Source organism: Pteropus medius, unplaced genomic scaffold (assembly GCF_902729225.1).
Source record: "Pteropus medius unplaced genomic scaffold, Ma_sr-lr_union100, whole genome shotgun sequence".
In the NCBI taxonomy this organism is placed as follows: Eukaryota; Metazoa; Chordata; class Mammalia; order Chiroptera; family Pteropodidae; genus Pteropus; species Pteropus medius.
Window position 1 is genome coordinate 2,022,129 of NW_024353517.1, and position 12,562 is coordinate 2,034,690.

At 33.4% G+C, this 12,562-nt stretch overlaps 1 protein-coding gene across 9 annotated transcripts in view; it reads left to right on the forward strand.

Annotated features, from left to right (window-relative positions):
• The window catches only part of KLHL24 (kelch like family member 24), a 36,040-nt gene extending 26,302 nt beyond the window's left edge, over positions 1 to 9,738 (forward strand). For 7 of the 9 annotated variants that reach the window (XM_039850896.1, XM_039850889.1, XM_039850890.1 and 4 more), the window contains 2 exons: positions 106 to 294; positions 5,405 to 9,738. In XM_039850896.1, the coding sequence (XP_039706830.1) occupies positions 106 to 294; positions 5,405 to 5,605 (390 nt within the window). In that variant the 3' untranslated portion in view covers positions 5,606 to 9,738. The remainder of the gene's footprint in view (positions 1 to 105; positions 295 to 5,404) is intronic. The other 2 variants (XM_039850894.1, XM_039850893.1) reach the window with 1 other exon arrangement.
• The last annotated feature ends 2,824 nt before the right edge of the window (positions 9,739 to 12,562 follow it).

The following is a 12,562-nucleotide window of genomic DNA, read 5'->3' on the forward strand; positions in this document are numbered from 1 at the left end:
AATGGGATTTGATTTTTAATCATGTTTCTATTTACTGGTTAACCTTTTATTAAGCAAATTTACACTTTTTAAAATTTTTAATTAAATATTTCTATATATTATTAGGTTCAGTCCTATGATCCAGAAACCAATTCTTGGCTACTTCGTGCAGCTATCCCAATTGCCAAGAGGTGTATAACAGCTGTATCCTTAAACAACCTGATATATGTTGCTGGTGGACTGACCAAGGCAATATACTGTTATGATCCAGTTGAAGATTACTGGATGCATGTACAGAATACATTCAGCCGGCAGGTAATAACATAAAACAGTCCCAAAGAAATTGAATATAGGAGGGACCAAGTACATGATCTTTATGAATATACTGTAATTCCACTATTAAAATGTTTCATATGTGCTTGAATTATTTCATAATTTTTTAAAACTCCACATAAAGCATATAGTATACCTGTTGTGAATTCCTTTCAAGGAATTGTTTTATTGAAATATCTTAACTTTTTACCATCCCATGGTGAAATAGCTATTGCACTTGGTCTGTTGATTTTTTCCCCTTGACCTTTTTCTGAATCTTGTTTTGGTCCTTAGCCCTCTCTCTTGCATATTTCAAAAGATAAGAAATACTCTCAAACTGATTTTTTCTTTCCGTAGTAAGAAGCTACTTTGTTGTGGGGTTTCTTTGTTGTTATAATGGAAATGGCTGTGCTCAGTGTCTTCATCCACACACTCCAGCCTATATCTATCTCCCTACTTCTCCTCCAACCCCCTACTTCCAGAAGGCCTTCGCTCAGCATTTGATTCATGGCTCCACACTCCTTTCTTCTACCACCAAAATGCTTGATGGTTCTCATGCTGGAGATCTGGCTCTACCTATACTACTCTAGAGATGTTGTTCTCCCAAAGGTCATTACTAATACTCTCCCACTTTCATTAATATTCTTATCTTTTTCTACCCAACCCTTAAATGTGGGTATTCTTTGAGCCTCTTTTCCCTGCCCTCTTCCCAGTTTATTCTCTATTCCTGAATAATCTCACCTACTGCCCAGTAGTGATGACTTCAAGTGTCTATCTCCATTAAAACCTCTCAGTTGTGCTACAGACAAATTCCCAACTGCTTATTTGATGTTTTCCAAGAGTGTTCTTCCCCAAGCCTACTTTTTCTGTTTCAAAACAACCTAGTGAATGGAAAAACTCTATATCTCCCTTGTACTCAAAACACTTCTGACACCTGATATGTGGGTTTATTCTAACACCAATCAATTCTTTAACACAAGCTGAGTGTCTTACAATTCAGTTCAGTTCTGACACTATCTACCTGGAGTTAGTGTTAGATTACACAAGATAAGGGCTCAGTCCCACTAGACTGCGCCTGCTTCAGATGCCAGTCACAAATCCTAGGTTGTCCCCAGCATTTATGACTGACTGGCTAGAAATCATAGTCCCCAGAACCCACTTCTCAGGTTTGATAATTTGCTAGAACAACACTTACTTATGTTTACCAGTTTATTATGTAATAAGGGATATTATAAAAGAGTCATATGAATAGCCAGATGAAGAGGTACATAGGGTGAGGTCCAGAAGGGTCCTAAGCACAGGAGCTTCCGTCCTTGTGGAGTTGAGGTACACCACCCTCCCAGAACATGGATGTGCTCACCAACTTGCAAGCTCTCCAAATCCTGTACTTTGAGATTTTTATGGAGGCTTCATCATGTAGGCATGACCCATTATTAACTCAATTTCCAGCCCTTCTCCCCTTTCCAGAGAATAAGGGGTAGGACTGAAAGTTCCAAGCTTCTGTTTATGGCTTGATCCTTCTGGTGACCAGCCCTTATCAAGAAGCCCACCAAGAGACACTCCTATCACCCAGGAAATTCCAAGGGATTAGGAGCTCTGTGTCAGGAACTGGGGGAAGAGAGAAATATATATATATTTCCTGTTATTTCATACCTAGAAACTTAATTTTTTAGATTTTCCTCACTTTCTTTTAAATTGAATAAATCTAGCATATCAGTTCTATGTCCTCAGAGTTTCTCCTTTTCTTTTCAGTGCCTATTCTTACCTAAACTAAAACAATGATAATCTAGTATCCCTTTTTCTAATGTCTTGCTTCTCTAACCCATTGTGCTACCAGTTATTTTCCAACAAACATAATTATGTCTTTTCTCTGATTGGAAACCTACTGAATAAAATCCAAAAGTTATCCCACTTCATTCAAAGTCTTCTGTTGTCTGACCTCTGCTTGCCTTTTCAGCTTCACTTTCTGCAACTTTACACCAATTACATTAAATATCAGTTACTTGTATTCTCTATACATATCTCCTATTTCTTGCCTTGGTTCATTCTGTTCTCTTAGCCTTTAATGCCTTTTCTGCCTTCTCTGCTTGTGAGTCTACACATTTTTCGGACCACTCCATAGTTATAGCAAACTGAGATTATCTGTTCAGAATTCATGTTTTTTTTTTTTTTTTCCTGATCTGTCATTGCACTTACAACTCTATTATGGCAGTCATATATCCCCTTATGGGTATATAAATGTTTATTTTTATGCTGAAATTCAGTTGAGGATACTTTTTTTCTAACTCATCTCTTATGTATCTTGCATTTATTGGTGCTTAGTAAATATTTATTAAATTAGTAAACAAATGAGACAATGAAGTAACAGAAGGACCTAATCTGAAGACAATCTTATCTGCAAGTTACATAAGAGGTATAGACTATAACGACAATCAGTAGGGTTTGAGTATAACACAATTTTTCTAAAGTTGTTGACACTGAGCTATAGTCTCCAATTAGGAATGTATTCAGAGTAAAATTTCCCCAACTGGTGAAGGGACATAGTAAAATCTTCAGCTTTATGATATAGAGGGAATATAATCTTCTATCCCTCCAATATCACACTTAAGTAAAATGAATCACATTTCTCTAGCTCAGTGGCCTCTCCTGGAAGGGACAGTCCAGCTTTGTAAAGGGGAGAGTGTGTGCCCTACGACATAAGAACTCACATTATGGTTAACATTCATCTGTGTGACAAACGTTTACACTTATTTCTATATTTTTTTTAACAAAGCTTTTTTCCATTGGTTTATTACAGTGACTATTTAAAAATATAATACATTTTCACTAAGAATTACTATTCATTTAGAACTTGGCTATACTGTATAAAATTATAACAGGGCTTAGAAAGATAATTGCCAGCATCTAGCATAATGCAGGGCATACAATGCTTATGTTCTTAACTAAATGATTGAGAAACAAACAACAGGACACACAGGACATACATGGCACATTTTCTCTATTTAGGCAATGAATAACAATGATGTCAGAAATTTCAAGGAAAAAACATTTAGATCAGAAATATGTTAAATCTATTATAAAAACAAAGCACTGAAGTTTGGGTCTAATATTCTATGTCAAGTCTCTTGAAGCAAACAATACTGAGATTTCTGGGATTATCTGTTTCTCCCCGGTCCATTCTTACTATTAGTACCTTTAAGTATATCTATGTATATATTATTGATAGGCAAATTTCGAACCATCTCTGTTTGCCTACCCTTTTAATGCTAATCAATGGAAAAGAATAAGTCAACTGTAACTGTATGGTAGACAGTTACTTAGCTCTAAGGCTGTGTTTTTTTAAACATTTAGAACCCTGATGATAACAAAAAAGAAAGAGTGCAAAAATGAGCTCTTTTTTTTGTAGCCCAAATGGACCCAGCATTTTCGCCATCTATTCCTCCCCATCATGCTTCTTGACTTTGCATAATTCCAGAAGCCACAACTTGCTATTTTAAACATATTTTACTCTTTAACTTTCACCAGAAACATCCTTTAAAAATTTGTGGGATTTTTTTTTTAAGTCAATGACAAAGATTTTTGTTTTAGCCTTCAGTAGACCAGGTATTTAAGATATCATTAAAGTTTAGAATAACAAATGAAAAGAAATCCGATTTCTCTTTCTTTATTGTTGGCATTTAAGCAGTATTTTAAAATAATAATTAAGGAGAGGGGTTTTATTACAATATTTGGGTCATGTTTCATTTTAGTCTTGAAAAATAACTTCATGTATTGATTAATTTTTTTACTAGCTGTGATTACTCTTGAGATTCTCATAGAGCAAAATAAACTATTATATCTGGTACAAGTAATTTCCTGATATGAATGAAAAACTGTTTTCAAGGTTGCTTGCTTCATTTAATTCTGAACTTGAATATCTGAAATGATGTTAATAATAAGATCCTGTAATTATATAGTTTAAGAATCATCATCAAGGTAACTATAAGATTCAGTAGTGTAAGGAAGCTTGTGAAAGCTAAGGATGTCATTGTTTTTTATTGTATTCAGAACTTTTGGAATTTATAGAAAGAGCTCATTGTTCTTTAGATGAGAAATGTTATAGTTTGGTACATAATTGGTACAATTTATGGGTGGTATTCTGGATAAACTATTTATTAATGATAATTGGCCAAGTTATTCTGGGTATATAAAAACTCTTAATATAGGCATTTTTAAGTACTCACTAATTCTTTTAGACCTGAAGATACTATCTTCTATTATATGTCTATCAGAATTTGATTTTTTTCTACAACAGCAAAATTTATAGATATATAACAAATCTAGTCAAGTAAAAAATGTTTATTGTACTCAGTAGAACCATCTCATTCTTGGTTATGTGGAAACAGGATAATAATATGCAATAACCTTCTCAATTAAAATGAAATGTAAATAGAATATTTGACCCGCAGCATAACCAGATCCATGCAATAGTGAGACAATTTAATGTAACTTCTTTCTTTGAAGAATCACTTTCATCCTTGCAAGAATATTTGTTTTATATAGTAATTATATTGTTGATAGAGAAGAATACAATTCAGCTAAGAATTTCCATTATGTGGAAAGAACTGTTAAAAAGTTATTTGGCGAGTTCCTGTGTCCCAGCCAAGGGCCCTAATAGCGGTTTTTTAATTTAATTATAACTCTTTCTCTCATTCATTTAACTTGTGGGTAATCTCATATAATAAATAATGTGCCCTGTCATTGGTCATATTTTAGCCACCTTCTATAATAAAGGACCCTCCTGTAATAGGAAAAGCAAGCTAAGCTCTTCAAAGATTTTTTTTTCAACTATCACGAAGTTAAAACCCTTCTCAGTCCACCACCCCCAGTCCAACTTCACCTCCCATATCTTGGCCCCAATCACTAACATACATTCTGTCTTAACACTCCCTTCACTCATGCAAAATTACCTAGAGCACTCACACATAGAGCAAGAGTTGGGCAAAAGGAATTTACTTCATGTCTCCTTTTTTTTGACTGTGTTAAAGTGTGTTGTATTTTACTTTTCAGTTTGCTACCAAATCCCTTACCTTCAACGGTTAATTTTTTTTTTTTTATCTATTTGGTTAAACAGGAAAACTGTGGAATGTCTGTGTGTAATGGTAAAATATATATCCTGGGTGGAAGACGGGAAAACGGAGAAGCCACAGACACTATTCTCTGTTATGATCCTGCGACAAGTATCATCACAGGGGTAGCCGCAATGCCCAGGCCAGTGTCCTATCATGGCTGTGTGACTATTCATAGATACAATGAGAAATGCTTTAAGCTCTAAAGCCAGGACACTTCACCCAAGAAGCCACATCGATCCAAGATGAGAGATTTTAAAAACTCAGAGTGGGAACTTGGCATATCTCATTTGTGCTATATACACAAAAAGTAAAAATAATAATTCTGGTGCCTTTCCCCCCCAAAATATCAATCTTTCAAACTGTAATAAAGCCTTACCTGTAACTGAAAAAAAAAAAAAAAAGATTTTTGTTGTTGTTAGTAATAGTAGTGTTGCTCAGGCTTTGAGAATGTCTCTTTGTAAGCATCTGTAAGAAACATATGTGGAATAGGAAATAGGAAATATATGTGTCTGCATATATTTTAGGAATTTGTGAATGGTCTCTTCATTTATATATGTTCATCTGCAAGGCTATATATTCCTTACTTAGTCGTATGTATATAAAAATTGCATGACTTAAGGCTTCATTTAGGTTGACTCACGTAATGCTCAGAATGCATTCTAAGAGGGGAAAAAATCAATTTTAAAAGTCTTTGTCACTAAAACTGTATCCAAACTGATTAATTTTGAGGGTTTTTTTTTTATGTAATTGATAAAAATGTGATGACAACAATCTGAGTGTCATAAAATATTAAATGATCATGACTTTATTCTTATAATTGCTGTCTTATATTAAACATATTTCTGAGAAGAAGTTGAGTAGGAGATACAAAAGTAGATACTCCTAAAATTGGAATTAAAATAACAGATTAATTCCTAAGAAAAAATTATTTAAGACCCATTGAAGGGAAAATGACTCATCTCAAAGTATTAATGTATTGTCTCTGAATCCTCTAAGGAAGTTCCTTTTCTTGAACCTGACAAAGGAGTTGAAATCCATTTCACAATATTACCTTGTGAAAAACAGGGACAGATTTTTCTCCCTAGACCAGTAGGATTTGACCTCATTAGTATGGTGCTTTGGGTGAGGGCCTCCTCCCTGGTTATCCTACTTTCTTGTGAACATCTAAAAATCCTGGGAGTCTCTACTGTTAAGTTGTCTTTAAAGGATAAACCGGGGACTACCTATCTCAGTGGGTCTATTTTTCTTTTAAAATTAGCTATCTGAAAAAAACTAACAGCAATAGTTGTAGTCTTCTAAGATAAATCTGTTTTTTGATACCCATGTGTAAAATATTGATCAACATTCTCAAACTTCTATACAACAAATTGCCCTTGTCTCGATTTTCCAACTCCGGTTTATAAAGCTTACAAGTTTTCAGAGAGGAATATAAAATTTTTTCTAAGGCAAATGGAGTATCAGGAACTACAACATAAGTGATTTTTGTTATTTCTGGGTGAATAGATATAATTTACAACATTTTAGGGATGTTCCAGGTAGCCTGGAACTTCTCAGGCACTATTGTCATCTCACATTATAATTATATACTCTTTGTCATAGGAGAGATGGTGCAAATATCTGATTATAGTGTCACCAGATTTTTGTTAAAACCAAGGTAGTAATTGAAAACTTAATATTGATAAACTACTTTTTTTTCTCAACATAGAATGATACCGAGATTTCAAATAAAGACTACAGCATCAACTTGGATGCTTAGCTGGAATCTGAATTCTGAGGAAAACTCTGAAAAACTTACACATTTTTAGGGAATTTTTGCTTTTTGAATCATAATTTGAAATGATATGTACCTTTTTCTGATAATTATCAGAGCAATTCAAAAAACAATGTTCTGTCATTTTGGTTGACAGACAATTGTAGGTATAATTAGTATACTTATTTTAATTTTCAAATAAACATCTACTTTTGCATTATACTTCTTGTAGATAATGGGACCTACTTAGTTCAGAAATTGAGATAATGTATGAGAAAAGTGTAAATGCTGAGGATTATACAAATGACACTTGTTTTTTTCATATTTATTTGTAAGATGACGTCCATCCATAAATACAGACACTTCACACAAAAATTCTTTCTCAAGATAACTTGCATTCTAGTATTTTTGTCTATTGTAAAAGTATTACCTATTTACTTATATTTTGTTATTCACTTATTTTTAATATTCATGTGTTCATTATAGTAAATTTGAAATGAAATTTGATAGAACAGAATTCGTTTAAATATAGGCCTCATACCAATATTGTCTAATTTTTCCTCTACATAATTTAAAGCTACATAAATTAAATAGGCCATCAAGAACTTAACTTGAATACTAGGAAATCAGAGTAACCATTTTTAAAGTTACCCAAATGATAATTTAATTTCCTTTAATTGTTTACCTTCCTTTACTGATTTTTGATAAATAATGATATTAGCATTGATAAACTAAAAAAGAATTTTAGACTATAATTAGTATATCAAAAGAAATATATCAACCAAATTGGTGTCAAATTATATTCTTACTGTCATCACACCGTTGATTTTCTTTTGATAGGTAATGCTCATATAAGCCTTCAGGTTAGTATATATGTATATACATGTATATATGTAGGTTGATAGTATGGTCATGTACACACATATATACAGACACCCAGAATTGTATCAGTTTGTAACGGTCAGAAAAAAGCACATAAATTAAAAAATAATTGACCTTATTCAATTCAATTCCAGAAGATTATTTAGGCATTTCTAGAATACCGTTTTACATTTGAAAGTACATGATGAATATTAATATGATGACAAATACAGTTAGAATCTATATAATACATATGGTTTTACAAGGTCAGAAAACATATTGGAGGTAGAGATGTATTTGCTAAACCCACTCGGTGGGAAAGGCAATTGAAGGTTATGGTTTGTGGATCAGCAGAAAAGTACAGTTTGTTTTTTTCATGAATTTGCATTCTTTTCCATGTGTTCCTATATGTGAGTGAACTATTGAGTGGTCTAATTCTTACCACAGAAGACCTTCCTTTTCTTCTCTACTCTTCCCACTGACTTTGCAGCACAGGTATGAAATCGTAGCCTATTGGATCTTCAGTAACCATTTTTTTTCTAGATGACTGAAATATAGATATTTACTACGTTTAAACAAGCTGTTAAGAAAAATTATGTAAATACTCAGGGAGGGTATTAACTTGTCATTTTTGCCTATTTGGGGGGTTTAAAATGCCATAACTAAGTAACCTTCGGTTCATGATTCTAGAGTAAATTTTATTTGGTAAAGGGGCTTCACACATGGCGGTGGTTGAACATTCATTCTTTTACATTTAGAAAGATGAAAATGTTTTGTGGACTGATACATTTTCTCTTAGCAAATATGAATTGTTTATGTATCTCTACTGTCAAATACCCTTTTTGAAACTCAGGAAAGACAAAGGTTCAATTATACTACTTTTGTCAATATGCAAACCAGGTATGTTTTTTTCCTGTTGTCTGGATATGGCAATAGATTGTTTTTTTTAATTGCTGTGAGAATCCATACGTGAAAAGAGAGGGATTGATTTATTTGTGTGTGCCTGCTATGTCTTGAGATTTATATGTGGAAAAGACATCTACTCCAGACTATTTTCAAAGAGGAGAGATTGCTATTTATGTGGTGCCAAGTGATAAGATAATGTCTCCTAAAGGCTTCCTATGGACTGCCATTATTTTAGTAAACTCAAGACACCAGTTAACCTCAACATAATTTTGGCCTTATTAGAATTTGTTGTGCATTATATTGAAAGCCAAGTTTACATCACCTCACCCCATTATTCTTTTTAGTTAAATAAATAAATTCACCATACCACATAACCAGAATGGGGCAATTTGGTTGACCTTTAAGTCAATAGGTTTGACTAGCTAGCTATACTTATCGTCATATCTAATGCTAGGCACCAGAAACCACTTGAGCCAGGAGTGTGAATTGATAATTCCAGAGATGTTTTCAACATAATTCAAACATTTTTAAATGTTTTATATGAATGTTTTACATTTGTGTGATTGCCTAGATATTAAATTTACTTAGTGCTAGAGATAATCATAAATAATTTTTTTAAAAAACAGCATTAGTCATAACTTATTTTGTGTATTGTTCCAAAGAAAAGAATTTGTTTTAATGTTTTAAAAATCACTGCATCTGAATTTGTGCCTTAAGTTCTCTAGTGCTATTTCAACTTTTTTCCAATCTAAATAAAGCTTACCTTAGATAAGTTTCATATTTGTTTCCTATGGAGTAAATAAACTTAATTTTTTTTTTCATTTAAGTCCTTCTTAAGTTTTATAATGAGCACCAACTGTGTGGTGCTCGGCCAAATGAGAATGTTAAGAGAGGCTGAGTGTTTGGAGTTTTTATATTTTTGGGTTGGGTTTTATTGGTTTTAATACCAAGGTGCTTTTTAAGATATTCAGAAAAACGTCCATCTGACATCGATTAAGCCCTTGAAGACATCATTTGTAATATCTACATGTAATATCCAAAAAGTAAATCTACTTATTTTTGTTCCATTATGTACTTTTTTTTTTTTTTTTTTTTTTTGCTCTACTGCTTTTTCATTTAACTTTCTTAAAAAAGTACTTACTCTTCTCTTTCCCATCACTCCTCCCCACCATTTCTTTAGTTAAATTTTTGTTGAGTTTCTGGAGCTGAGACAACACAATTGTAAAGTTGAACAAAAGTATAATATGCTTTACAACTTGTATATAACTGTGGCAGCCAAATGTCATTTACCTTTAATTAGAGGTTCCAGAGTCTTCACAGTGGGGGAAAAAAAAAAGCTTTGTAATTTTTTTTTTTCAATTCCGTGGTAGCACATTAATACTTATATGTTTTGCGCATAGTATTTTTTAAAAGGTGTATCTAATAAAATGTCTTTTAACCATTATTACTTGACTATATGGTTGTATTAAATTTTGTTTACCAAAAATGCGTTCTTGTATTTTATTTTAAATATATCCAAGTGGTTGTGGGGAAAAAAGATGGGGGAAAACACATATTAATATATGTGTGTATCTACTGGTATATCCATAAAGTAACTAGAAGGAGAAACAAGAAACTAAAAACAGTAGTGTGTATGAGGAAAGGAAATGGAAGCTGAGGGACAAGCAAAAAAGAAACAACTGCATAATCATATATAATTATATATGCATATAATTATATGCAATAACATAAAATATGTATAATTAACATTTTAGGCTGAAGCACATGGACCTGTTGCCTATTCAAAAAAATTTAATTAACAGAAAGTGATTTTTAACAATTGCATTCTAATGTTCTTTTGATCTGGTCCTCAAAAGTACCCCTAATAATGTATTAAGTAATCAACGAGCCTACAGATCCCACAGATCGCAGGTAAACTAGGTAGACATATATACATGTTACTATATTATATATTATACATCATTATGTATTATATATTATACACATATATACATCAAGGGTAAAGGATTTAAGAAATTTTATTTCAGGTGTCAAGGAGACAGTATTAACTTACTGAGGAGAAAATATCTGATTTTACATTAGCAAAAGTAAAGTTTTGAAAAGACACAAAAATAGAAGCATGTGCAATGCTTAGCTTTATATGCTTAGTTTTTAAATTGTACCATTAAAATGGCAAGTCAGAGTGCTTCTTAAATAATAAATGTTAAAGGTGTTTTTATTTGACTTAATTCCTCGGTAGCCAAGGAATGTATGTTGAAGGGTGAACACAATTCTGGCACAGAAGAACATAAATGTTGCTCTCTTCTCCATGGAACCAGTTCAGGACAAAAATGGCAATGGGCAAAGACAGGAGTTGAAAGAATTGAAAATAATTGTTAGCTTATATTTAGAAAACCATGGACAATGGATAAAGAATAGGAGCCCCTTGTACTTTAAATTTTTTCTTTAAAAAAGTCACCCGTATGCTTAAATGGAATGAGGGAAAAACCAGTTGGATATACCTGCCTTCTGCTCCTTTGCTGTTTATTAACTTAATGGAGACAGAAAATGAAAACAATTGGTTTCCTCCTAATAATTATGTTGGGGTCTTTTTAAGTTTTCTATATCTTATGATGTTTTGACATTTTGGGGGGGACCTTGATGGCTAGAGAGAGACTGCCCCTCCCAGGACTAGTTAATTTCTAGAGAGAGCAAACAACTTGTCAGCGAACCCGCATTTCATATATAAACCAACCAATCCCTTGCCCATACCCCTAACCACTTCCTTTAACTCAGACACCAAAACAATTTTCCCCTCCCTAAATCATCCTGGGGCCATATACCAAACAACTAAGAACAGCCCCTATGTCCCAAAGTTGGCCAGAATTATTCGAACTAGCCAGTCCTAAGATGTTTACCCTGCTCTGCCTTGACTTCCCCATGGAAACCCCAAAAAGGCTCTGGCCTATACTTTCCCTTCATTCCTCTCTATCTCCTGACCAACACTGGTGCTTCACCTGTGGCCCTGCATGGAATACTGTGCCTCTTGTTTCTGGGGGAACTGTAAGGAACATTAAACTTTTCCTTCAATGGCATTGACCTCTCCATGTTGTCACTTAGTCACCTTTACAATTTAAGACTCACAAATAGCTTGTTCATTTTTGTATTCTAATACCATGCTTGGCACAGAGGTGCTTAATGTTTTACTGAATAAAAGCACCAATTCTGGGGTTTATGGCTATACAAGAGACTGTTCAAAATAGAGCTTAAAACAGGACTTTGGAGTCAGTTTGGTAAACATAATAATCCAAGTACATAATACAAATGCGCTATAACCAAAGTCCTCAAGTGGGATCAATCCAAAGAATCAAAAGCTTTGAGCACTCATACCTTTTTATTCAGAAAAGTATGTCCAAATGGAGGGAGGAGAGAGAATTTTAAAAAGTATTTACTTGTTTAATATACACTCCATTCTACTGAGATTTGGTGGGTGATACCAAAGATGGTAAGGCTATAAGGCTATATAGAAATTCACTGTCCCCAGGTGGGTAAACAGAGGAGGTAAAACAGAAAGCACCCCTTCAAAAAGCTTTCCAGCATGATGTGGCAGCCCTGGAAATAGACCTGACTGACCTTCAAGCATAGGGAGCATAATTAATCTCCC